The sequence below is a fragment of the Anser anser genome (genome assembly GCF_964211835.1).
Source record: "Anser anser genome assembly, chromosome: 6".
Taxonomy (NCBI): domain Eukaryota; kingdom Metazoa; phylum Chordata; class Aves; order Anseriformes; family Anatidae; genus Anser; species Anser anser.
The window spans coordinates 17086289-17111469 of NC_139726.1; the positions used below are offsets into that span (position 1 = coordinate 17086289).

General features: G+C 69.8%; 3 protein-coding genes across 8 annotated transcripts; 2 read left to right on the top strand and 1 right to left on the bottom strand.

The window, feature by feature from the left end:
- Positions 1–699: 699 nt before the first annotated feature.
- Positions 700–6416, top strand: TMEM198 (transmembrane protein 198). Of its 4 annotated transcripts, none has more exons than XM_083840863.1 (5): positions 700–822; positions 3492–3745; positions 3875–4450; positions 4567–4775; positions 5022–6416. In XM_083840863.1, the coding sequence occupies exons 2-5, from the start codon at positions 3580–3582 to the stop codon at positions 5166–5168; spliced, it is 1098 nt and encodes a 365-aa protein (XP_083696989.1). In that variant the 5' UTR covers positions 700–822; positions 3492–3579; the 3' UTR covers positions 5169–6416. The 4 variants fall into 4 exon arrangements, with proteins under 4 accessions (XP_083696989.1, XP_083696987.1, XP_083696990.1 ...); XM_083840864.1 differs by lacking the exon at positions 700–822 and adding an exon at positions 1678–2690; XM_083840861.1 differs by lacking the exon at positions 700–822 and having other exon boundaries at positions 1668–3745.
- Positions 6167–22328, bottom strand: OBSL1 (obscurin like cytoskeletal adaptor 1; the record flags this gene model as incomplete). 3 transcript variants are annotated; one of them, XM_083840697.1, is made up of 26 exons in its annotated part: positions 6167–6714; positions 6924–7190; positions 7287–7391; positions 7533–7694; positions 7772–7925; positions 8043–8155; positions 8385–8651; positions 8886–9152; positions 9232–9501; positions 9591–9857; positions 9938–10213; positions 10300–10575; positions 11334–11615; positions 11814–12089; positions 12308–12583; positions 12662–12937; positions 13146–13418; positions 13499–13774; positions 14007–14279; positions 16532–16804; positions 16929–17204; positions 17297–17569; positions 17693–17998; positions 18273–18533; positions 18635–18904; positions 19495–20524. In XM_083840697.1, 26 exons carry the CDS (start codon positions 20522–20524, stop codon positions 6707–6709), a joined length of 7053 nt encoding a protein of 2350 aa, XP_083696823.1. In that variant the 3' UTR covers positions 6167–6706. The 3 variants fall into 3 exon arrangements, with proteins under 3 accessions (XP_083696823.1, XP_083696821.1, XP_083696822.1); XM_083840695.1 differs by adding exons at positions 21485–21602; positions 22306–22328 and having other exon boundaries at positions 6167–7694; positions 7772–8155; positions 17297–17998; positions 18198–18533; positions 19495–20562; XM_083840696.1 differs by having other exon boundaries at positions 6167–7694; positions 7772–8155; positions 17297–17998.
- Positions 22316–25159, top strand: INHA (inhibin subunit alpha). The gene is made up of 2 exons (XM_083840888.1): positions 22316–22737; positions 23363–25159. The coding sequence occupies exons 1-2, from the start codon at positions 22389–22391 to the stop codon at positions 24094–24096; spliced, it is 1083 nt and encodes a 360-aa protein (XP_083697014.1). The 5' UTR covers positions 22316–22388; the 3' UTR covers positions 24097–25159.
- Positions 25160–25181: the final 22 nt, after the last annotated feature.

Here is a 25181-nt window from a genome sequence, read left to right on the forward strand (position 1 = left end):
ATGGGCAGGGACACCACCACTGGATCAGGTTGCCCAGGGACTCACGTAACCTGGCCTTGAACACCTCCGGGGATGGGGCACCCACAGCTTCTCCGGGCAGCCTGTTCAGCGCCTCGCCACCCTCTCTGAGTGAAGAATGTCCTCATCGCCTCCAACCTAAATCCCCTCGCGTTTAGTTTAAAAAACCCCAAGCCACCAAGCGCACCCTGCACACATCGCGCAGAGCACGTCGCGCACACAGCGTGGTTCGCACTCCCCAGCACGTGTCCCGCTGCATGCCCCATCGCCCACCCCATTGCACGTCCCCATTGCCCACCCCATTACACATCCCCACCGCACACCCCACTGCACGTCCCCATCGCCCACCCCATTGCACGTCCCCATCGCCCACCCCATTGCACGTCCCCATCGCCCACCCCACTGCACGTCCCCATCGCCCACCCCATTGCACGTCCCCATCGCCCACCCCATTACACATCCCCACCGCACACCCCACTGCACGTCCCCACTCACACCCCACGGGCAAAGCCCCTCCCCACCCCGAAGCCCCTCCCCACCCCGAAGCCCCGCCCACCCCCCCAAGCCCCGCCCACCCCCCCAAGCCCCGCCCCCTCCCCGAAGCCCCGCCCACCTCCCCCGAAGCCCCGCCCCTCCCCGAAGCCCCGCCCCCTCCCCCGAAGCCCCGCCCCCGAAGCCCCGCCCCGCGTGACGTCAGGCGGAGCTGTCCGCTCAGCACCGCCGCCACCATGCGCGGGGCCGGGGCCCGGGGCCGGGAGCGCCGCGCGCCGCGGGGCCGCCGCCGCTGCGGGGCCGGGAGCGCAGGTGCGGGGCGGGGCGGGGCCGGCGGCGGGGAGCGGGGCCCGGCGGCAGCCCCCGGGACGGGGCCGGCCCCCGGGCGGCGGCGGGGCCGCGGGAGGGCGGCGCGGGGCCGGGGAGGGGGGGGGGGGGCTCCGTGCCGGGCGTCCCCGGGCTGCCCCCGGCGGGGTGCCGCCGAGCGGGGCGGCGCTGCCCGGCCGGGGGGCTGCCGGCGGCCCCCGGGCCGAACAAAGAGCGGGGCGGAGCGGCCGTGCCGCCCGGCAGCCCTTGCGGCCGTCGCGGAGCAACGCCGCGCCCAGCCCGCCGGGGGGCCGGGGGGCCCCGACGGGGACCGGGGGCCGGGGGCCGGCAGCGGGGAGGGGGCGGCGGGCGGCCCGCGTGGGGACGGGCCCGCGGGGGCGCGGAGCGGGCAGCGCCGGGGACGCGGAGCTCAACCCCCCCCCCCCCCCCGTGGCGGGCCGCTAATAGGCTTGGCTCGTTAGCGGCTTTGTGCGAGGCGCCGCCGTCACGCCGGGCCCCCCCGTGGGCACTGCCACGCGTGACCCCGCGTGGGGACCCGGGGCACCGGGGCTGGAGGGCAGCCCCCCGGCCGGTGGTGCCCGCGGCAGCCGGAGCCCGGTGCCGGGCTGGGATGGGCTGGGGGCGCTTTTGGGGTGCCCACCCGTGGGGGTCCCGCGCGTGGGTATTTGGGGCGGGACGTGGCGGTGTGGGCGCCCAGTGGGGCGGGGGGCAGTGGCCTGTGTGGCACGGCAAGGGGCGCAGCGCGGTGCCAGGCGTGGGGCGCCGAGCCCTTAGCGAGGCGCGAGGGGCTGCGCAGCGGGGTCACCGCGTCGTAGGGCCGGGGGCAGCGGGGGCAGCAGCACCGGGACCGGGGGCAGCGGCGGGGAGGGCGGCAGCAGGTGGGCGAGCGTTGCCGGCGCCAATGAGCAGGCGCTGGGCTCCCCTAGCAACACTGCCCGCGCCAATGGGCGCCCGCAGCTGCTGCAACGCTGCCTGCAACGCTGCCTGCGCCCGGACCCCCGGGACACCCGTCCCCGCCACGGGCAGCGTGCTCCGGCCACGCGCGGGGCGGGGGGCACAGGGCCGCCTGCCCTCCTTCTGCTCGGCCCCGCCGGCGGGGGAAGCCTGCTCGCACCCCGCACGCTGCCGTCGGTCGTCGCGCCCGGGCTCAGCGGTTAAAGTCCGATCCTGCTTAGCATCCTCGCCGGGGACGGACTGAGGGGCTTAGGCGGCCCCCCTGATCCCCCCGGGATTAGGCGCCGCGCTCAGCCCTCCCTCGCGGCCTGCCCCGGGCGGGTTTGCCCTGCCCGGCCCGGGCTGCCCGCGGTTTATCCCCAAATAAAGGGGCTGGCGGCAGGTGGGGTGCAGCGGTGCGAGGGTGGGGCCAGAGGGCAGCAAGGAAAATGCGCCCGGCTGCTGCCCTGGGGAGGAGGCAACGCGCACGGAGAGGAGCAAAGTGAAGCATCGGGGGGGTTAAAGCCTGGCACAGTGCAGGGCGCGAGGCTGGCGGCAGCACCGGCAGCTGGGGCTGCTGGTGGAGGGCCCGAGCCCGTGCTGGCCCCGCAAAGACAGAGAGGCGTTGAAGTCACTGCAGGTCCTGCGTGGGAGGACGTCCTCGCCTTGTCATGAGCTGCCCGTGTCCAGGGCAGGGGGGGAAAACGTGGCATAATTGCAGCCTGTGCCCTCTTTCCGGGCCCTCCCCAGTAACTTGGTGGGGCGTTTGTTTTTGTGGCCGGCCCCGAGCTGGCTGCTGTAAAGTGACACTCGGAAGGACGGAGCTGGCGCGGGGACAAGTGGTGACATTAAACTGATCCCAAACAAACCGAGCCTGGAAACGCGCCACGGGAACAAAGAGATGCTGGAGCGGCCTCCAGGTGGGAGCGGGCAGACAGCAGGCTTACTTGGGCTTAGGCTGGAGCTGGATCAGTCTTTGCGAGGGATTATGGCCCCTCCGTCTGTGGAGGCACCGCAGGGGCCCCAGGGTCCTCCTGCTCCGCGTCCTGGCAGCGTGGCCGTGGCGTGCCCATGCTGGGGGAAGCCCTGGGGCTACACGGGAGCCGTGCGTGGGGTCTTGGGGAAGGGGCAGAGCTCCCCACCGGCCCCCGCAGGTCGGCGTGGGAGGGCCGGGTCTGGTGCGGGGACCTGCTGTTCTCTGAGGACGCTAGGAGCTGGAGCGGGGATGAAAAATAGCCAGAAATATGATTAGAGGATTGGTGAAAATGCCTTAGAGTACAAGCGTTAAGAGCTCAATCTGTTTGGCCTATAAAAATAGAAGATTGAGGGGTGACTTAATTACTGAGCATAATTACTTCACAGGCAGAAAATACCAGGTAGTAAAAGTCTCTCTAATCTAGCAGGGGAAGGACACGCGGGAGCCAGGGGCAGGAAATTGAAGCTGCAGGCAAATTGCGAGGCGCAGCATCCTAGCCGCGAAGCTCCCCGGGGGCGGGCACGGCCCCCCGGGGACGGAGCATCCTTGCAGCCACCTTCCTGGGCGATGGCCAGCTCCTACTCGGTGCCAGCACAGCAGCACGTCGCCGCTGCCGTTCCCCAGCTCCCTTTCTCCCCAGCCCAGCAGCAATGGGCTGGGGTGTTTTTCCGCGGCCGGGTGCCCATCGCCGGCGAGCGCTTGCCAGCGGTGCCCACGTCCCCTTTCTCCCACCCTCTCTCTCCAGCTGGAGCCGGCGCCAGGGCGCAGCTTTGCCCGCAAGCGATGGGGCAGGAGCGGAGGTTTTGACGCCATCCCCAGGAGTTCCCAGAGCCATGACTGCAACGGTGCAGACGCTGCGCTTCAAGCTGCTGCCGCCGCACGAGGCGGGCCAGGAGTGGGCGCACAGCTGCCAGCAGGAGATCGAGCGTCGCTACCAGGTGGTGCCCTCGGTGGTGTGCGCCATGTGCTGCCTCTTCGGCATCATCTACTGCTTCTTCGGTGAGCCGGTGGGGCGAGCGGAGAGCTGGGCGAGGGGCAGAAAGGCGATATTTGCCCTCGTGGCCCCCGTGGAGGCGGCGGGGCACGGGGCTGGCCGTGCCCCCGCTGACGGCGGCGGTCTCTCCGCAGGCTACCGCTGCTTCAAGGCCGTCATGTTCCTGACGGGGCTGATGTTCGGCTCCATCATCATCTTCATGCTGTGCTACAAGGAGCGGGTGCTGGACACGCAGCTGAGCGTGGAGGCCTCGGTGGGCATCGGGCTGGGCATCGGGGTGCTGTGCGGGCTGGTCACCATGCTGGTGCGCAGCGTCGGCCTCTTCATGGTGGGGCTGCTGCTGGGGCTGCTGCTGGCGGTGGCCACGCTGGTGGTGATGGAGCAGTTCTACCACCCGCCCACGGTGTGGATCCCCATCGCGCTGCTCCTGGGCGTGGGGATGCTCTTCGCCGTGCTCACCCTGCAGTGGCAGCGCTTCTTCACCACCCTCTCCACCGCCGTCTTCGGCAGCGCCATCATGACCGTCACCGTCGACTACTTCATCGAGCTCTTCCTGCTGGTGCAGTACATCTACGAGCGCATCAAGGTGGCCCCCGCCCGCCCTGTGTGCTGGTACAGCTGGGTCATCCTGGGCGTCTGGCCGCTGCTCACCACGCTGGGCGTCCTGGTCCAGTGGAAGGTCACGGCCGAGGGTTACTCTCACACTGAAGGTGTGCAGGGGCTGGGGGGGGGGGGGGGGGAAACGGGGACGGGGAGGGGGTGGACGTGGCGTTTTGGGGCGCAGCCGCGGCGCTCCCCAGCGCTGACCGCCCCCCTCGCCCCGCAGTGATCATCAGCCGGCAGCAGCGCCGCGTGCAGCTGATGCGCATCAAGCAGCGGGAGGACCGAAAGGAGAAGAAGAAGAAGCGGCGGCCCCACCACCCGCCGCCCCACCAGCACAAGGCCCACCCGCCCGAGCCCGCCTACCGCCGCAAGCCCAACCCCGTGCGCCGCTTCGATGGGGACGTGCTCTCCCCAGTGAGTCCTGCGCCCAGGGTAGAGATCTCCCCGGGCCTCGGCCGCCCCTTCCTTCTCCGCGCGGGCGGGCTGGGGCGCAGGGGGAGAGGTGCCCGGGTGCCAGGCGGCGTCCGAGCCGCCGGTCGTCCCCGAGGGCCCGGAGCGTGTGCTTGGCTGGGGGCGCTGGGTTTGGGGGCTGGCAGAGCTCAGGGTGGGCTGGGGTGGCACGGGATGGAGCGGGCTGGGAGCAGAGCCCCCTGACTTTGACCCCCCTCTCTCAAGCAGAGCTACATCCAGAGTTTCCGGGAGCGGCAGACGGGCCCGTCCCTCAACAGCCTGATGGCCAGCTCCCACGCCGTGGTGGACCTGGACTATGACTGCAGCTCCACCGTGCCCCTCACCACGGGCTCCGGCCCCGCTGTGCGGGTATAAGCCAACCCGGTGACCTCGAGCGACACCAGCACCCCAGCCTGCTCCCGCAGACCCCCTGGGACACGCGGGGCTGCTCCTTTGGCCTCGGGTGGCCGTGTGCGGCCCCGGCGTTGTGGAGGCTGCGGATGGAGACCCTTCTCGGGGCAGCGTGGGACTTGGCTCGGCAAGCCCAGGATGCCCGCGGGTCCGGCGGTGCTGGGGACACCCTTGGGCAGGGACTGAGCCCAAGGACTGGGGACACGAGCACCCGCGGACTCGTGGAGCGCGGTGTGAGCGGCTCTGCTGCGCCTTTCTCCATGGCCCAGGCTCGTCCTGCATCCCCACACCCCCCTCCCCGTCCTCCAGCTCCCCGTCCCCCAGAGCAGCTCCCCGTGCCTGTTCCCTCCCCGTCGTGCCCCCACAGCAACTCCCCAAGTGCCTGTGCCCCGCGTCTCTGTCTCAGAGAGCACCTCTCCGAGCCCTTGCCCCGAGTGACTCCCCGAGCATGTGTGCCCCATCCCACCCCAGCCCCAAGAGCAGCCCCCGGGCAGCGCTCCCCAAAATCCTGCCTCCTCGAGGGACCCCCTGCCCTAGCCACCCTCCTTGCCCCCAGAGCAGCTCTGCCTGCCCCACCTCGCTTTTCCTGGGCTGGACCGGGGCAGTGCTGGGGCAGAGGCTGCCCAGGCCCAGCGCTCCCCGTGGGGATGCCGCCGTGGGGTGGAGGCACCGGGGAGCAGGCGGCACCCATCCAGCAGGAGCTGCACTGGCAGGGCACCGCGTACATCTCCCTCAAAGGTTTTGACGGGAGACAGGACGAGGGATCCAGCTTTTGGGTGAGGCCGGGCTGCCTCGGGGACCCCTGCAGCACCAGAGGCCATCGCGGTGTTGCTGGCGACTGGGTTTTATAGCGGCTGGGGGGGCCTGGGAGCAGCACCTCTGTGGGGCAGGGCAGGAGCCCCCGCCCAGAGCGCTGCTGCAGACAGAGGCTCCCGCCTTGTACATAACTTCTCTTGCTGTGATTTGTATTAATTTATTACGGAGTGAGCCAGGACTTCCCCGCAGCCGGGCAGGCGGGACGGCGCTGGGACCAGAGCGGGGTGCCCCCCCCCCCGGGGTGCCATCTCGTCCCCGGCTGCTGCCCCAGGAACTGCATGTTTCTGCCACGCCGTGTCCGCAGCGCCGCGCCGCCGTCCCCCTTCCCAGCCTCTTTTGTAAATGTGCCAAACGCTGCTGAGGCCACGGGCCGCACAGTAAAGAGCCTTTCGGAGCCGGCGTGCCAAGGTGGGGGCTGCGCCGGGGGGGCAGGGGGGAGCGGGACCCCGAGGTCTGTGCCCCGCGGGGACCCGCTGCCCTGCCGTGCTGGGCTGGGACCCAGCGCTGGGGAGGAAGAAGCCACGTCGGGAAAAAAAAAAGGCTGTTTAATGCAGAGCCATGAGGCTGGGGCAGGACGGAGATGGTCTCCCTCTGTCTGTGCGTCCCGGGGGAAATGTGACCCCCGTCTCCCAGCACCGCCGTCTGTCCTTCTGTCTGCACGCAGCCCCCGTGCTGCATCCCGGCGCCTAGCTCCCTGCGGGGACGGAGCGTGTCAGCGTCCTTGGGGGTAGTGGGCACACTCGGGGTGTCCCAACAGGGCACCACCGCGGGCATCAGCCCCTCCAAGCGATGGTGGGTGAGGGCAGGGTGCCAGGGGTGGGCGCAGGGGCGAGGGAGGCTGTGGGGTCACTGCTGGGGGCTCCCAGCGTGACCCCGTCCCCGTGGGGTCCCCTCCCCGCTCACCCTCCACGAGGAGCCGCGCGGTAGAGCGGTCATCGAAGGCGTCGCAGGTGTACGAGTCCTCATCCTCGGGGCCCACGCGGTGGATGATGAGCGTGCGGTAGCAGTCCAGGTTGCAGATCTCGTACTTGTCCCCGGCGAAGATCTCGGTGTCCCCGCGCAGCCAGCGCACGCGGCCCCGGGCGTGCGACACCGTGCACTCCAGCGTCGCCTTGTGCCGCGCCAGCACCGTCTTGTCCCGCAGCGGCTTCACGATCCTGATGGGCAGCGCTGGCGTGCGGGGCAGGGACATCAGCATCAGGACCCCAGGGGCCGACCGTGTCACCGTCGCGGCGCTAGAGCCCGGCCACCCCGCGCACGAGCTACCTTCCACCTGCAGGCTGGCCTCGGAGGCGGCTGTCCTGGCCGCAAAACGGATGCGTCCCGCGTCCTCGGGGCGCACGGCGCAGAGCAGCAAGAAGTGCCGGGTCCCTGCGGGGGGTGGAGATGGGCACCCCAGTAAGCGGGGTGCTGGGACCCTGCCCGGCCCTACGATCCACGCCAAATGGAGCTCTCCCTTTCCCAGCCCCAAAATGGGTGCGCTGGCTGCCCGGTGCGCGGTGCATGTGGCACCTTCTTGCCGTATCTTCACCGTGCTGGACACCTTGATCTTCTCCCCGTCGCGGAGCCACTCGCCCGCCACGTCCCCGTGGGACACCTCGCACGTGAAGACGGCGTTGTCACCCTCTCGCACGCGGGCGTCCTGCAGCTCCTGCACCACGCGGACCTGGTGCTCTGCGGGACAGGGGCAGGGTGCTGGGACCGGGCGGGCGCCAGCACCTCCGCAGGGGGAGGGTGTCCAGGGGCCGTACCATGGACGTGCAGCGTGGCGGAGGCCTGGCAGTCGCCTGCATCGCAGGTGTAGACCCCGGCGTCGGCCAGCTCGCAGTGGCCCAGCTGCAGGAGGCGGCGCCGACCCACGGAGTAGATGCGGCAGTGGGGCCCTGGCCGCAGCTCCCTCCCGTCCTGTGCGGGCAGCGGGGTCAGGGGGCGCCGGGGGGGCTGCGTGTCCCCTGCCCGCAGCCCCGGCCGGGGGATGAGGGTGCTGCTGTCAGCCCGGGTGGGGTGGCTGTGAGGCCTCACCTTGAGCCACTTCACCTCGGCGGTGGGGCGAGACAGCTCGCACTCGAAGGTGGCGACCCCCGACTCCGGGACCCCCAGATCCCGCGGGAGCTTCAGCATGGTGATGGGAGGCTCTGAGGGGAGAGGACATGGGGCGGAGAGCTTCAGGGGAGAAAGGCTTCGGCTCGGGGGTGCAGGGATGGGGAGCGGTGCCTGGGGAATCTCATCCCAGAGCTTCCAGGCACCGCTATGGGCAAGCTCCCCATGTGCCAGCACGTGCCCAGAGTGGCCCTGCTCAGCCCTGCCACCTCCCCGGGTGGAGGACAAGCAGTGCTGGGTCCCCATGTCCCCCCAGTGCCGTACCCCGCACGAGCAGGCAGGCGCTGCAGCGCAGGGTGTCGGTGGTGAAGGTGACGGTGCCCGAGTCCTGCAGCGTGAGCCCCTCCAGCGTCAGGCTGTGCGTGCAGCCCGCGGCGCTGATCCGGCACGTGCTGCTGGGCTTCACCCGCACGCCGCCCCGTGCCCACACCCCGGGCACGCCAGCGTGGGACAGCTCCAGGAGGAAGGTGGCCGTCTCCTTCTCGAAGGTCTCCACGTCTGCCAGCGGCCTCCGGATCGACACCTTCCGGGCTGCGAGGGACCACGCTGATGAGCGGTGCTCACCCATGCCCCAGAGCCTCCACCTACCCAGTCCTTGCTGGAGCAAGCCCCGAATTCAGCCCTGTTTACCAGGCTCCCACTGCTGCCTTCCCACTGCCCATCCCCAGCCCTGCTGCCCACCTCCCTGTCCGAGCACAGCCCTTCCCTGCAGCAGGCGGTGCCCACGTCCCCGTCCCCGTCCCCGGGGGGCCAGGCGGTACTCACGCTCCACGCTGAGCTTGGCCTGCGTGCGGTCGTGCAGGCTCTCACAGCGGTAGGTGCCGCGGTCGGAGGGGCCGACGCTGCGGATGGTGAGGGTGCGCCGGCGCCCCGACTCCTGCAGCTGGTGCTTGCCGCCGGGCTGGAGGAGGACGCCCTGCTTCAGCCACTGCACCTCGGCCGCCTCGTGGCTCACCTCCACCTCCAGGCACGCATCCTGCTCCTCCTCCACCACCACGTCCTGCAGCTTCTGCACGAACAGCACCTGCGCCTCTGCAGGGCCAAGGCGTGGGCACGGGGTCGGCGTGCGGCCCCGGGGCTGCCCGTGCGGGTCCGTCCCCTTCACACTCACCTTGCACACTCAGCCGGGCCGTGCTCAGCAGCCCCTCGGCGTTGGCCGTCACGGTGGCCGCATCAGCCGGCTGGCACCGCCGGACGGTGAGGCTGTGGCACAGCCCGCTCCTGGCCACCAGCAGCCGCTCGCCGGGGACCACGGGCTGCCCGTTCAGCTGCCACGCCACGGCCACGTCCTCGGGAGACACCATGCACTTGAAGGTGGCGTCGTCCCCCTCCAGCACCGTCAGGCTGTGCAGCTCCGCGATGATCTCCACCACCCTGGGCACTGCAGCGGGGGCGTCAGGGCGAGTGCCCCCCAGCACGGGGCGGGGGCTGGAGTTTTGGGGACCCCCAGCGCAGGGGGCTTGTGCTCACCCTGCACCGTCAGCGTGGCCAGCGTCCGGTCATCGTTGGACTCGCAGCAGTACTCGCCGGCGTCCTCGGGCCCCACGCGGCTCAGCACCAGCGAGCGCTCTCGCCCCTGCACCCGGACCTCCCGGCGGGCGCCGGGCGCCAGCGGCCGCCCGTCCTTCAGCCACACCACGTCGCCTCTGGCCTTGCACAGCTCACACCACAGCACCACCGTCTCGCCCTGCCGCGCACGCACGTCCGAGAGGCCGCGCAGGAACTTCACCTGCAGCTCTGCACAGCCCAGCCCCGTGCATCAGCAGGAGGGTCCCCCCCCCCGTGCGCCGCGGCGTGTCCCCCCCAGCGATGCTCACCCCGGACGCTGACGTCGAACTGCATCTGGTCGTGGGGGGACAGGCAGGTGTAGACACCGGCGTCCTCCTTGGCCACGTTGCAGAGGACCAGGCTGTGCACGCGGCCGTCCTGCCGCAGCTGGCAGCGCTCGCCGGCCACCACGTGCCGCTGGGGACCCAGCCAGGTGACGTCGGCTCGCTCCTTGGACACGACGGCGGAGAGCACGGCACTGCCACCCTCCAGCACCAGCAGCTTCTCCCGCTCCTCCTGCTTGTTCACGAACAGCACGGGCGCCTCTGTGATGGGGAGCGGGGGCTCAGCCCGGTGTTGGGACGAGGGACACCGGTCCTGCCCCCCCCGGGGGACGTCTCGGCGGGCTTACCCTTGACGAGCAGCGTGAAGTTCACCTCGTCGTCGCCGGCATCGCAGAGGAAGACGCCGGCGTCGCCCAGCTCCGCTTGCTTGATGGTGAGGCTGCGCGCGGGGCCCTCGCTGCACACCAGCAGCCGCCCGCCCGAGCGCAGCGTCTGCCCGTCCTTCTGCCACTGCACCGCCGCCGCCTCCGGGGACAGCCGGGCCACCAGCGTGACGCTGTCCCCCTCCAGCACCTCCAGCGGGCTCTGCGCCTCCTCCTTGTTCACGATGCGCACGGGCTGCGCTGCGGTGCGCGGGGGGACACGGCACGGGTCAGGGGTGAGCACCGCAGGGACAGGGTGATGCTGCTGATGGGGGGGACTGCTGCGGTGCCACAGCACATCGCCGCAGAGCAGGGGCAGTGGGGTGACAGTGCAACCAGCTGAGGGATGCCCGAGTCACTGGGGGTTGCAGTGGGTCACAGCGGGGCTGACTGGGGGTCTCTGTGAGGCAGGCTGGTCACATCTGGCAGCTAAGCTCCCCCCGAGGACGGGGCCCCAGGCAGGAATGCTGACAGAGCCCGCTCCCGCACCCCCCCCCCCCCGCACAAGCAGCCCAGCAGCTGGGTTGGGGCCATTAATTTCCACTCCCCTCCCCAGCCCAAGCACCTTGCTGGGATCGGGGATACCTGCCTGCACCACCCCTCTCCCACCCCGTGCGGCCCGCTATCCCCAGCTGATAAAGCCTGGGGCTGAGTTCAGCCCTTGGCAGCCAGAGCAGGAGGAGAGGCGCCTGGGAGCCGGCCAAGGATAAATTTAACCAGCCTCTGCCTGGGGAGGCAGGAGGTATGCGTCTGACGGCCCTGACATGCCCCTTCTTGGCTGACAACTCCAGCAGGACTTGGGGACAGGACTCCCCCCCTCCCCTGGTGCTGCTACCCTGTCCCCTGCCACCAGCAGGTCACAGAGCTGTCCCCTCCCCTCGCCGGCGCTGGGTTAGCCTCAGGACACACAGGAGAGGAGGACGCGGCACCGGGGGAGCGAGGGACATCCGCCCTCTCACCTGCCACCTCCACGCTCGTCACCATGCGGTCGCTGGCAGCGTCGCAGACGTAGCAGCCCGAGTCCCCGGGCTGTGCCGCCTGCACGGTGAGCTCCCGCAGCGCCCCGCGGGACACCGCCTGCACCCGCTCCCCCGGCTGCACCTCGCGGCCGTCCCGCAGCCAGCGCACGGCAGCATCGGGCCGGGACAGCTCGCAGGCCAGCACCAGGTCCTCCCCAGCCACCAGGCAGCGGTGCTGCGTGGTGCCCGTGTTCCCCACGATGGTCACCGGCGGTTCTGGAGCTGGAGAGAGAGACATGGTGTGGCACCGGGAGCCACAGCCGGTGGCTCCGGCTGCAGGGTGACGTTGTGGGGTGGGGGGAGAGGAAGGCTCCCTGCGTCCTGTCCTGAGCATTCAGCCTCTGTCACCACCAAGTGCACCCTTGGGAGGATCCACTGCACCCCTGGGTGGTGCCGTCCCGCGAGGGAGCTCCCCCTTACCTTCCACGGTGACACAGAAGATGATGCTGTCGTCACGGGTGTCGCAGAGGTACTCCCCTGCATCCCCGCCCATGGCACCCAGGACGACGAGCGAGCGGCGCGCCCCGTCCTCCTCCAGCCGCACGCGCCCCGTGTCCTGCAGCTTCTCCCCGTCCTTGTACCACTTCACCTCCCCGTGGGCGTGCGAGAGGAGCACCTCCAACACCAGGTCCTCCATGGCCCGGCAGCGCCGGCGGGTCAGCAGCGCATCCCTCTCCAGAATCCTGACGGGGGGGTCTGCGGCACCGCTCAGCACCACAGCTACCATTAACCACGGCCGGGAGCCCCTCGTGCGAGGTCTGGCCCGTGGGGAGCCGTGCCGGGGGGCTGCCCACAGCACGGGTGCTGAGGGGAGGACCCCCCCCTCCAGCTTTGACCACAGCCCCCCATATCCATGGGTGCACAGTGCCCCGTGTCCACGCGCCCAGCACCCAGCGCCCCAGCCCCTCGCTCACCGGACACTTGGACGGTGAAGGTCACCATGTCATCACCAGCATCGCAGGCATATTTTCCAGAGTGCTCGGCTCGAGCAGCAGGGATGAGCAGGCGCCGGTGGGCGCCCTCCTCCTCCAGCACCAGGCTGCCCCCAGCCTCCAGCCTGACGCCCTCCTTGGCCCAGCGCACGGGCGCGTCCGCGCGGGACAGCTCGCAGGCCAGCGTCACCGTGTCCCCCGGGGACGCCTTCACAGCCGGGGGAGGTCTCCGTGGCTGCAGGATCATCACCGGGGGCTCTGCAAGGACAGCGGCACCCACAGCTCCAAGCAGGAGCCAGTCACCCTCACCCGGGCTGGGAAAGGCTCCCCACTAACCTGACACCTTGACGTCGAAGGAGACGGCCTCGTCCTTGCTCTCGCAGATGTACTCGCCCGTGTCCTCCGCGCTGCTCCTGGGGATGAGGAGGCAGCGCCGGGCGCCCTCCACCAGCAGCCGCAGGTTGTCGGACTCGTCCACCTCCAGCCCGTCCTTGAACCAGCGCACGGGGGCGTGGGGCACGGACAGCTCACACCGCAGCTCCACGCGCCCCGGCGCCAGCACCGGCAGCTCCAGCGAGCGCTGCGCGGGGTGCAGGATCCTGACTCGCGGCTCTGGCGGGGCACAGAGGAAGGGTGAGAGCTGCTCGCCACGCCGCTCCTCCCGCTGCTTACCCTCACCTGTGTCCCCGTCCCCGGGGCTGTGCAGGTGCCGGGTCACAGCCTCTCCCCCCAGCACACGGCGGCAGAGCTGCTGCAGGGCAGGAGCACACATCGCAGCCCAGCTTCCCTTCCCCTATGGCATCCCAGCTGTGCCACCAACCTGCCACCACGACGTGGTAGGACACAGAAGTGTCTCCAGCATCGCAGACGAACTCTCCCGCGTCCTGCGGCCGGGCGCAGGGCAGCACCAGCCGGCACCGCGGCCCCTCGCGCTCCAGCACCAGGCTCTCGCCCGCCTCCACCTCCTCCCTGTCCTTGTACCAGCACACTGGGGCCTCGGCGCGGGACAGGTGGCACCACAGCTCCACGCGCTGCCCGGCCGTGTAGGCGTGGGGGGCCCCCTCGTTGGAGCTGACGATCCTCACCGGCGCCTCTGCCCGGGGACAGGGGGCTCAGCGCGGTGACAAGGCGGTGCGTGAGCCCCAGGCGAGGATGTCACCCCCGGCAGCTCACCGATCACAGTCAGCCTGAAGCTGGCGGCATCGTCCCCGGCATCGCAGGTGTACGTCCCTGAGTCCGACAGTGCGGCTGCGGGGACGTGCAGCCTCCGCAGGCATCTCTCCGACTGGATGGCCAGGGTCTCGGAGGGCACCACGGCCTCGCCGTCCTTCAGCCAGCGGACGGGGGCTCCCTCCGGGGACACCTCGCACTCCAGCAGCACCGGCAGCCCTGCCGGCACCTCCTGGAGCCGCCGGCCTTCGGGCACCGGGGTGATGCGGGCCGGCGGGGCTGGGAGGACCAAGAGGACCAGGGATTGGGCTGTATCCCCCGTGCCTGGCCCACACACAGGGTGGGCTGCGGGGCCCCCGGGCTGCCCCGGCAGGAGATGGAGCAGCCGGCCCTGCCGAGGAGCTGCAGCTGCTGCACCCCGCAATGGGACAGCAGGGAGCCAGCGCAGGCAGCAAGGGGGAGGCGAGGGCAGGAGAAGGGGCAGGGGGCTGCCGCTGTGCCACACACCCACCTGCCATGGTGATGTTGTAGAAGACGGAGTCGCCGCCCACGTCGCAGACGAACTCTCCCGCGTCCTGCGGCCGGGCGCAGGGCAGCACCAGCCGGCACCGCGGCCCCTCGCGCTCCAGCACCAGGCTCTCGCCCTCCTCCACCTCCTCCCCGTCCTTGTACCAGCACACTGGGGCCTCGGCGCGGGACAGCTGGCACCACAGCTCCACGCGCTGCCCGGCCGTGTAGGCGTGGGGGGCCCCCTCGTTGGAGCTGACGATCCTCACCGGCGCCTCTGCCCGGGGACAGGGGGCTCAGCGCGGGTGGGTCGACCCGAGCTGAAAGTGTGGCAATGCAAAGCCCCACGTGGGGCAATGGCTTCCCCTGCTCACTGGTTTTAAAGCTGGAAGCCAACATCTGATCCATGTCCTGCATGGCACAAGCGGTTGGGCTGCCCTGCCCCGGGGCTCCCTCTGCTCTCACCCCTCCGGTGCCCCAACTTCGAGCCTGGCTGTAAATCCCCGCATGGTGCCAGTCCCCATCCTTCCTGCTCACCCCCTGGGACACCCTGCTGAGAAGCCCTCAAGAGGTCAGGATGCGGCCCCTGTGTGGCCACGGGTGCTCCCACCACCACGTCCCACATTGCAGCGGGCTGCAGCTGGCCAGGGCTGTGCCGCAGGTGCTCAGCCCGGCTGCGGGTGGCACGGCTGGCACTAAAGCACCCTGCCGGCACCCGACGCAGCGACCTGCCCTTGTCCCGGCCCCGTGCTGGGTGTCTGCTCTGCCACCATCCGAGGGGTTTTCGGCCCCGTCAGGGCTCGGTGCCGGCACTCGGCAGCGCACCGCAGGGCAGCAGTGGCAGCCGGCCAGCTCGCAGGGACTGAGCTGCACCACGCCGAGCCTGCATCCGTCCCGCGCCCCGATCAAACGCCCCGCGGCTCCCTGCCCAGAGGGGCCTGCTAAAAGCAATCACGTCACTGGGGACACTGAACCTGAAACCCCCGACCTCCTGCTTGGGTCCGCTATTTCCCCATGCCCCCAGAGCCCCCTTCAGAGCAGCGGGCGGTGTTAATCCCTTGGGAAGCGGGCAGCGAGCCCACAGCAGGGCCAGACAGAGTGAGACGGGCCGAGAGCTCCGGCACGGAGATGCGGAGGTGGAAATGGGCCCCACAAACAAAAACCTCTGAAGCTGAGGAAGCACAGCCACGGTGCAAATCCACCCGCAGCCACCACCCGGAGGGCTCTGCATGCAGGAAGCCCGACACGAAGGAGGAGGGGGTGATGCTCCAGCCCCACCGATGGCCCCAGGGACCCCCAGCGCCTGGCAGCCGCCAGAAAACCCGGAGGCATCTGGGGATGTCGGGGCTGTGGGCAGCTGGGCTCGTGCACTGCAGCAGCCCGGGGGATAGCTGGGATGCCTGGGGGAATCCAAGCGTGCCGCAGCGGCAGCGCCGCTGCCCCCAGCTAAACCTGCCTCCTTGCCAGAGCGGGCACAGCCCCAGGCTGCGGCACCCCCTCGCGCCCCACTGACACCAGTACCCGTTACCCAGTGACCCAGCACTGAGCTGACCGAGCCGGGCTCCCTAAGACCCTTGAGCCTGTGGTATGCCAAGCTGCCGGGCTGAAAGGCCGAGCTCCAGCAGCTGGTGCTTCCCCTTCCTGGCGTTACAGGAGCTGAACTTCCCATGCACCAAACTGCCGCGGGACGGATGATGCCTCCTGCATCCAAAGCACTCCAGCCACTGCCTGTCCTTTCCGTGGGTGATTTTGACTCCATCACGCTAAAATCCCTTCTTTCTTCCCCCTCCCAGCAGCCACCGTTTCGCTGTTTCTCCCAGCCTCTCTTATCACCCATCACACCGTGCACCTGCATCCCCTGCCATTAACTCCCCCCCCTTGGCTATCTCCTGCTGTTGCGGAGAGCTTTTATCGCTTCGCTCAAACTGCCCTGTCACCAGGCTTTCCCTCTGCCCCCGTGGCCTTCCTGTGTTTGTGGGATTGTGTGTTTTGGGGCCAGCAACAGGAAGCCTTTCACTCCTTTTCAGGTTTCATTATCTTTTGCCATCTGAGCCGCCACCCACCCGTGCCAACAACCGCCCCGTGACCATGGGAGCCGCTGCACGGTGCCGGCCCCGCGTGCAGGCAGCAAACCCGGCTGGATCACCAGTATCCAAGCAACCACTAATTTTTAGGTCAGCAATTAACGCTGTCCGTCAGCTCAGCCTCCAGCTGCGAGCCACCCCACGCCAGGTGCCGGTGCTCCTACCCACTATTTTTAGACCCTTGAGGGAGGTTTTGTTTACCGAGCAGCAAACACCCCAGTGCAGGGATGCTGGGTGCCAGCCCGCAGGGCTGCAGGGTTACCGAGCAAGCTGCCTGGTTTGCCAGCCAGCCCTGGTGGTTTTACGCACCAAAACTGCCACAGAGACCCCTGCCTGACAGGTATGCTGCTGAGCACGCACCAAGAGCATCTCTGATGTGCCACCAACACCTTTCCCCTTTGGTTCTGGCCATGCCCCACCCCGGGACGCGTCCCCACACACCCACCTGCCACGGTGATGTTGTAGAAGACGGAGTCGCCGCCCACGTCGCAGACGAACTCTCCCGCGTCCTGCGGCCGGGCGCAGGGCAGCACCAGCCGGCACCGCGGCCCCTCGCGCTCCAGCACCAGGCTCTCGCCCTCCTCCACCTCCTCCCCGTCCTTGTACCAGCACACTGGGGCCTCGGCGCGGGACAGCTGGCACCACAGCTCCACGCGCTGCCCGGCCGTGTAGGCGTGGGGGGCGCCCTCGTTGGAGCTGACGATCCTCACCGGCGCCTCTGCCCGGGGACAGGGGGCTCAGCGCGGCACCCACGTGGTGGCAGCTCCCAGCGCCGGGGAGAAGGAGAGGGGCAAGGGCACATGAAGTCACATCCAAGCTCGTGCCTGCGGCGCCCAGCTCACCCGTCACGGTCACCACGAAGCTCACGGCGTCGTCCCCGGTGTCGCAGGTGTAGGTACCGGCGTCCGCGGGGGTGGCCGAGCGGATGAGCAGCCTCCGCACGCGGCCCTCCGCCTGCATGGCGATAACACCATCCAGGGGCACGGCCTCGCCGTCCTTCAGCCAGCGGACGGGGGCTCCCTCCGGGGACACCTCGCACTCCAGCAGCACCGGCAGCCCCGCTGGCAGCTCCCGGAGCCGCTGGGCTTCGGGCACCGGGGCGATGCGGGCCGGCGGGGCTGGGAACCAGCACAGAGGATAAAAACATTAGAGGCAGCTCCCCACCTGCTGCTCTTTCACTTGCAGGACCCCAGGGCGAGCGCCCGCTCACCTTGCACGTGCAGCGTGGCCGAGTCTCGCACACCGCCAGCCATGAAGGTGACCGTGGCACCGCTCTCGGCCAGCTGCGCTCCCCGGATCAGCAGCGAGTGCTCCGTCCTGCAGTGCTGCACGCCGTACCGGCCACCCTCCTCATCCCCCAGCCTCGCACCGTTCAGGAACCAGGCGCCCTGCACCGAGGCCGACAGCTCCAGGGAGAAGCGCGCGTCCTCGCCGTCCCGCACCCACGCGTCCTGCAAGCCCCTCTCCAGGCGAGCCGCGGGGGCTGCAGCACAGCGGGAGCTCAGCTCCGGCAGCCTGCCAGCAGCCAGCACCCACACGCAGCTCCCGCGCTGTGCAGGGCACCCCGCATCCCCAAAGGGGTCCCCAAGGGGCTTTGCACCCTCACCGAGATGCACGGATCCAGGGAACTCCACGGGGCCGCTGCGGCCGTGCTTGTTGACGGCGCAGACGCGGAAGCAGTAGTCGGCCTCGCGGGGCACGCTGTCACCCAGCACCTGCACCCGGCCGGCCAGGTCAGTGGTGAGGCACTGCACCCACTCGCCGCCCGCCGCCTCCCGACGCTCCAGGACGTAGGTGCTGGGCGGGCGGTGGTGCACGTCGGGCGCGGGGCACCACGTCAGCAGGGCCGCGTTGCTCTGCTCCGTGCTCATCTGGGCCACCACCGGCGCACTGGGGGGGTCCCGCTTCACACCTGCAACGCACAGCCTGCGTTGGCTGCAGCGAGGCTCCCAGCAGGGTGGTTGGGGGGGCATAACGGGGGGCAGGCAGCCTTTTTCACTGGGATGTGCTCCAGTGCAGCGCAGTGCTTGTGATGAAGCTCTGCAGCCTGCCAGCGAGACGGGAGCCCTGCTCAACACCTTGTCCCCAAAGTGCCATTGCAGCCAGCCCACCTCTCCCCCGTGTCAGCCCCCAGTGAACGGGGAGGACGGAGGGTGTGGGGCAGCTCCACGCAGCCTGGCCCTTACACTTGACCCGGAGCTGGGAGGACGTCTGCGACTCCCCGATGGTGAAGGAGATGACGCCCGCGTCCTCGCGGGTGACGTGCACCAGCACCAGGAGGTGCGTCCTGCCGAAGCTCTTCAGCACGATGCGGGGCGACTCGTGCAGCTGCAACCCGTTGTGGCTCCAGCAGATCCCCTCCACGGCCTCCCGCGTCTCCACGCAGAAAGCCGCGTTCTCCCCCTCCATCACGTCCAGCTTCCGCGGCAGCCTCTTCACAATCACCCCTAGGAGAAGAGACGTGTGAGGACGCTGGGGAGCAGGCTGGGCTGGCCGGAAAGCAAGGAGCAGGGCTGGGACAGAGGAGGAGGTGGTTGAAAAAGGTCACCTCGGACGGAGACCTCTGCGATGCTGCGCCCCTTGTCCTTCATCTGGCAGAGGTAGATGCCGTCGTCGTCGGTGCGGGCGTCGCGGATGGTCAGGCGCCGCACCACGCCGTGGTCCTCCATCACGTACTTGTGGCTGGGCTGCAGCTCCCGGTCCTCCAGGAACCAGGCGGTGGGGATGGTCTCCAGCGGCACGTGGCACTCCAGCACCGCGTCCTCCCGCTCCGCCACCTCCACATCCTCCAGCTGCACCTGGAACCTCACCCGGTGCTCTGCCGCCGGGAGAGAGGGGCGCTGAGGGTGCACAGCACCCTCCTGCCCACCTCCTTGGGCACCAGGGACCGCCACCGCCAGCCTGCCCACCACCGGGAGGCTGCACCCACGTCCTGCTCGCCGAGCGTGAGCACCCACGTGTGCAGGGCCCCCGCATTCCTCCCATGTCAGGAGCACGGCCGCGGGGGTGGCAGACGGCAGACCCCTGCTCCCGCCAGCTATTTTGGGTCGCAGCAGCTGGGAAGGAGGAATTTGGTATGGGGAGCACCCAGAGCCTCAGGAAGCAATGCCTCCCTGTGCTGAAGCACAGCATGGACTGGGGAAACAAAAGGATGCCACCACCAGCACCTCAGCAGCTAGTTGTTGGGGCTGCAGGAGGGGGCATCTTGCAGCAGGGGCTGCGGGGAGCAGGGCAGCACCGGGCACGAGGGAGGTGAGGGGTGGGGATGGTCCCACAGCCTTGATCCCACAGCCCCATCTGGGAGGGACCCCAAAGCGCTGCATGCACCCCGGGTGCCCCAGTGTGCACAGATGCCTGCCAGGCAAAAAAACCCTGACCCCACAAGCCCATCCCCGGGCATGCACCTACCCTTCACCTGGAGCTGCACGGCGCTGAGGGTCTGCCCGGCCGTGTTGGAGGCGGTGCAGACGTACAGCCCCTGGTCCTGGGGCTTGCAATACAGCACCTTCAGGATGAAGTAGCCCTCCCGGTCCTCGTAGATGAGGTGCCGGCGGCTCGGCGCCAGGGGCTTGCCGTCCTTCTGCCAGACGATCTCCGGCTTGGGCTTGCCGGTGACATAGCAGCGAAACTTGGCGTGCTTCCCCGCGCTCACGGCGAACGCCTTGGCCCCCGGCACCCCGTTGGGCACCGGTGCCCAGGTGTCCGCCCCTGCGTGCCGGTGCCGCCGCGGCTGCCGCTCGGCCAGCAGCTGGGGGCCATTGGAGGGGGAGCTGCCGGGGGTCCCATCCATCGCCCGCGGCTCCACCAGGAGCACGGCCGCGGCCAGGGCCTCCCGGGAGCCGCTGCGTGCCCGGCACACATAGACCCCTGCGTCCGGGGGCCGGGCGCCGAACAGCTTGAGGAAGTGCCAGTCCTCCGGCGCCTGCCCCACCGCAAAGTGGCTGCTCTCGAAGAGGTCACCGAGCTTGTGCCCGTCCTTCTCCCACTCCAGCAGCGGGCAGGGCTGCCCGGACACCCGGCAGGAGAAGGTCACGTCCTCCCCCCGGCACACCCGCAGGGACGAGGGCCCGACCAGGAAGATGGGTGCCTGGCTGCCTGGGCATCCTTCCTCCTCCTCCTCCTCCTCCTGCCGTGACTCCCCCGCCTCCACTTTGAGCGTGGCCGCGGCATAGGTCTCGCCAACGCTGTTCTTGGCCTTGCAGACGTAGAGGCCGCTGTCCTGGGGGGTGACCCGGGACACCAGCAGGCTGTACACGTTCCCCTCGGCCTCCACGTGGAAGCGGCCCGAGGGCTCGATGGGGGCCTTGTCCTTCTCCCAGAGGATGCTCGGACGGGGCTCGCCCGTGATCTGGCACTTCAGCACAGCGTCAGCGCCACTTTGCACCGTGAAGGCGCGCGGGTAGGCCAGGAACCTGGGGGCTCCCCCAAGCCCCTCCATCACTGGCTCAAGGCAGGAGGCCAGCGGGCAGCATCAGCCTGGGGGCACAGAGAGCAGGGAGGGGGCTCAGGCTGCGGCAGGGGGACCTGTGTGGAGCATCGTGCCCTGAGCAAAGCCACCGAGCCCAGGGTCAGAGGGGGGGGCCCTGCCCAGATGGGCGCAGGCAGCCGCTCGCTGGGCCCCAGGGTGCTGGGGATGGGGGGGGCCAAGGAAGGCCTGGCCCCGGCCCGGGCCCGTCCCCACCCGCTGGGGCATTCCTGCAGTATCGGGTGGTGGCAGGGCTGCATTCCTGCAGCATCTGGGCTGGCTCAGCGCACAGGTGCTGATAAGGGGCTGTCATGGGGCTAGAGGCATCCGGCCGCATCCGGGCGCTTCCCGCTGGGCTCAGCGGGGCAGGGGAGCTGGGGGTCCCCGGGAAGAGGTGGTCCCATGGGCAGGATCCCCACCGGGGGTGGCCAAGGCCAGGACTGGACATAATCCATCGCTCAAGCCCCCGCGGGACAGGGGGATGGCCGGAGGGACGGGTCCTGCTTTCGGAGGGCACTGCCTCTGTCTGCAGCACTGCAGGTAACCGTGTCCACCAGCACAGGGCAGCGTGCTCGGTACCCCCCCGGGGTGAGCATGCACTTTGGCCTCTGTCTACACCACGGCCAAGCCGGGCAGAAGCCTTTGTGCCTCCCCTGGGGAGAGCAGGAGCAAAGAGAAACCCAAATATTCCCTGGCTGGGCCAAAGGTGAAGGTAGGACAGAGCCCGTCCCCGAGGGCCAGCTTCTGCCCCAAACCCTACCCCAGTCGGTGCACCCACACAGACACATCCCTGCCACCTTCCCCAGACCCACGGGCCACCCCCTGGCAACCCCCCCAGAAAGACACAGGCAGCCCCGATGGCTCGGCTGCTCCTCTCCCCCCCCCAGCCACCCCCTTCGCCAGTCACCCCGCCGTGCCCTGCCCCACACACACCTCGCTCCGACGCCTCTTCCCCGCGGCTCCCGCACCGGCACCCTGCTCCTGCCGCTTCCCCAGCTCCGCTCCCCAGCGTCAACACGCGGGCACCGAGCGTTACAAACGCCTGCAGCTGCTGTCCCCAAAAATACCCTCTGATGACACGCCGGGTTGATAAGGCCGAGCCTGCTCCATTCAGCGCCTCGGCGGGGCAGGGCTGGCCTATGTATAGCACCCGGCGGCAGGGCGCCGCAGCCCGGAGGCTCTGGGGTGCAGCAGCCCCGGTCTGGGTGCGGGCTCGGCCAGGGGCAGCAGGCAGCACGTTGGATGGGGCGCACGGCGCGGGGACGGGACGAGCCACACAGGATGCGGGACGCACGGCTGGCGGGCTGCAGCCGGGTGGGTGCAGAGCCGGGGCTGTCCCTGCTGTCCCCGCGCCCTGCCGTTGGCAGCCCCCCACCCTGCGACCTCGGGGTGTCTCAGCCATGCGCAGCACCAGGGTGCCCAGCCTGCCTCCCCCATGCGCCTCCCCATGCTGGGACCTCACAGGGCTCTGCACACCATCACCCTGCCCAAAACGCGCTCTCAGCCTCCTGCTGTCCTCCCCCCCCCCCCAAAAAAAAAATAAAATCTGCATTTCCACCAGCCCGGGGACACCCAGCACCAGGAGCTGCAGAGCTGTCCCAGAGCACCCCGTCCATCCCAGCGGCGCCTTCCCACCCGCAGCCTGCTCCCCCAGCCCCACGCACCCACCGCAGCATCCCCCCTGCGCCCCCCTGCCCGGGCGCCGTGCCCCCCCCCCCCCCCCCCCCAGACCACACTGTCCTTGCAGTCCTCACATTCCAGACGTCTCAGCGCTCTCGCTGCCCAGAGATAATATTCAGGGCGAGCAGACGTTTGCGTCAGTGTCAGATACGTCTCAATGCCACCCTGCCCCGGGCGGAGCGCCGCGGGCAGACGGGCTGGGCTGGCAGGCAGCGCCCCACGGCAGAGCCCCCCGAGCCCCCCGGCCATGCTGCTCCTCCTGCACCTGCTGCCCGCCGTGCTGCCCCCCGCCGCCCTGGCCAGCTGCAGCGGGGCCGGTGCCGAGCGGCAGCTCGTCCTGGCCAAGGTGCGGGCGCGGGTGCTGGAGCACCTGAGCCCCCCCGTCCTGCAGGAGGAGCCCCAGAAGGAGGCGAGGAGGGTGCACCGCAGAGACGTCCTGGAAAGCGCCGACGTGCAGCCCGAGGAGCCGGAGGACACATCGCAGGTGATCCTCTTCCCTTCCACAGGTGAGAGATGCATCCCCTGCTGGGATGGAGAGGGTGGAGGCGTGCTGGGCTGGGGCACGGGGTGCTTGGGAATGGGGCAGGATGTAGGGGGATAGGATGCTAAGGGATGGGGCATGATGCTGAAGGATGGAGCAAGATGCTGAAGGATGGAGTGAGGTGCCCAGGGATGGGGCAGGACGCTGGCAGAGCGGGCAGGATGCTCGGGGTTGGGGCAGGGTGCTGGGGTGTAGGACAGGATGCTACGGGAAGGGGACACATTAACAGCATCCGATGGCACAGGGGGGCTCGGTGACCTCCCTGCGCAGCTCAGCCAACCCCGTTCCCGTGGAGCACTGCCTGGTGCACGGACCCAGCTGCTCCGGGGGACTGAATCCCCCGCCCCTAGGCCATGGGGAGCTCGGTGCGGGGTGCCACAGCCGTGCCAGGCTGGCCTCAGGCAGGGCTGAGCAGAGCCAGGCAGAGCCATGCCGCAGGGCTCGGGCGCAGCGCAGCTGCTGCTGGGTGGCACTAGGTGTCAGCTGCACGGTGCCAGCAGCAGGGCGCCCCCCCGCAACACCCACAGGTCCCTCCATGCCCCGTCCCCCGCTTCAGGCACGGCACCCTGAGCCGTTTTCTCTCCCCGCAGACGTGCCGTGCGAGCCCACGCAGCCGGACAAGCTGCTGGAGGAAGAAGGGATCTTCACCTACCTCTTCCAGCCCTCGGCACACGCCCTGAGCCGCACGGTGACGTCCGCCCAGCTCTGGTTTTACACCGGCCCCTCGGCCGCCCCCAACCACTCTGCCCCCGACGTGCTGACCCTCTCCCCGCAGGGCCGGGTGCCGGTGGCGGCCACGGTGTCCCGGACGCCCGAGCACTGGACGGTGTTTGACTTTGCCCCCGCCGCGCTGCCTCACCTGGTGCAGCCGCTCTTCGTGCTCCTGGTGCGCTGCCCCCGCTGCCCCTGCCTGGCCGACGGGGACAAGATGCCCTTCCTGGTGGCCACCACGCGTGCCAAGGGCGGCGAGAGGGCTCGCCGCTCCGCCGTGCCCTGGTCCCCGGCCGCCCTCAGCCTGCTGCAGCGCCCGTCCGAGGACCTGGCCGCCCACACCAACTGCCGCCGGGCGTCCCTCAACATCTCCTTCGAGGAGCTGGGCTGGGACAAGTGGATCGTGCACCCCAGCAGCTTCGTTTTCCACTACTGCCACGGGAGCTGCGCCGAGGGCCACGGGCTGAGCCACCGGCTGGGCGTGCAGCTCTGCTGCGCCGCGCTGCCCGGCACCATGCGCTCGCTGCGCGTCCGCACCACCTCCGACGGCGGCTACTCCTTCAAGTACGAGACGGTGCCCAACATCCTGGCCCAGGACTGCACCTGCGTCTAGCGCCTGGCACGGCACGGCCAGACCCACGCGGGGCTCCCCCCTGGCCCCCAGGGCCCCCGCAGCCCTGCCCCAGCCCCAGATGATGATCCCATCCCAGGGGGTGGAGGAGTCGCTTGCTTGGGAGCTGCGCGGCCCGGGGCAGGGATGAGAAGGACGCGGAGGGGAGGTTTCGGCGGTGCCACCCTCCTCTGTGCCAGCCGGGTTTCGTGGCCCCAGGCTGTCCTGGGTGTGTTGGTGCTGCCAGCCCTGCCCCGGGGCTGTGCCCAGCCCGCAGCAAGCCAGGGCACGGGGCTCAGGGCCAGCAGTGCCTCCTGCAGAGCTGCCGGCACGATACGTGCCCCACAGAGGCAGCCTTGTGCCAGCAGCCGGCTCACCCCAAATTTCTCCCCCCACCCCAAAATAAAAGACCGGGGCTGCAGAAGCAGGTCCCTGCTCCTGCAGCAGAGCGCAGCCACCTGCTGGGCAGGGACGGGGACAGGGCTGGGGTGGGATGGGTGTGCCACGGGCTCACACAGGTGGCAAGGCTGGTGGCACGTGGCGCTGCGAGCCAGCCCGCTGCCAGCGGCACAACCTGTTTGTGAGATTAGCGGGAGGAGTGAAATAAAGCTGTTTTTACAAAAGCAGCCTCAAAGTGCCAGCTTCCACAAGAAATGGCTGCAGAGGCAGCGTGTGGTTATGCAGCGGGACGCAAACTCCCCGGAGGCTTTAGGCTGGAGGAGGGAGGGGACAGGCGAGCTGCACGCACCCAGCATGCGACAGCGGGGAACGGTCTGCTGAGAGGGGTCCGGCTCCAACCCCCTGTCCCGGGGAGGGAATGGGGTGTGCTGGCCAAAACCGGGGCACGGGGTGGCTGGTGGAAACCCGCGGCTGATCCAGCCGTGGGGCAGGGGAGAGCCGGAGCCAGAGGGCAGGATCCCACCCAGCTGCGGCAGACTGGGGTGTGCGAGGAAACCCCTGCTCCAGCTGTGCAGGAACGGGCTGCTGGAGCAATCCCGCACGCCACGCCAGCAGAGGCTGCCCCAGCCGAAGCCGCCCCCGCACAGCTGGAGCAACTGAGTCAGCCCAGGCCGAGTGGGGACGGCCGG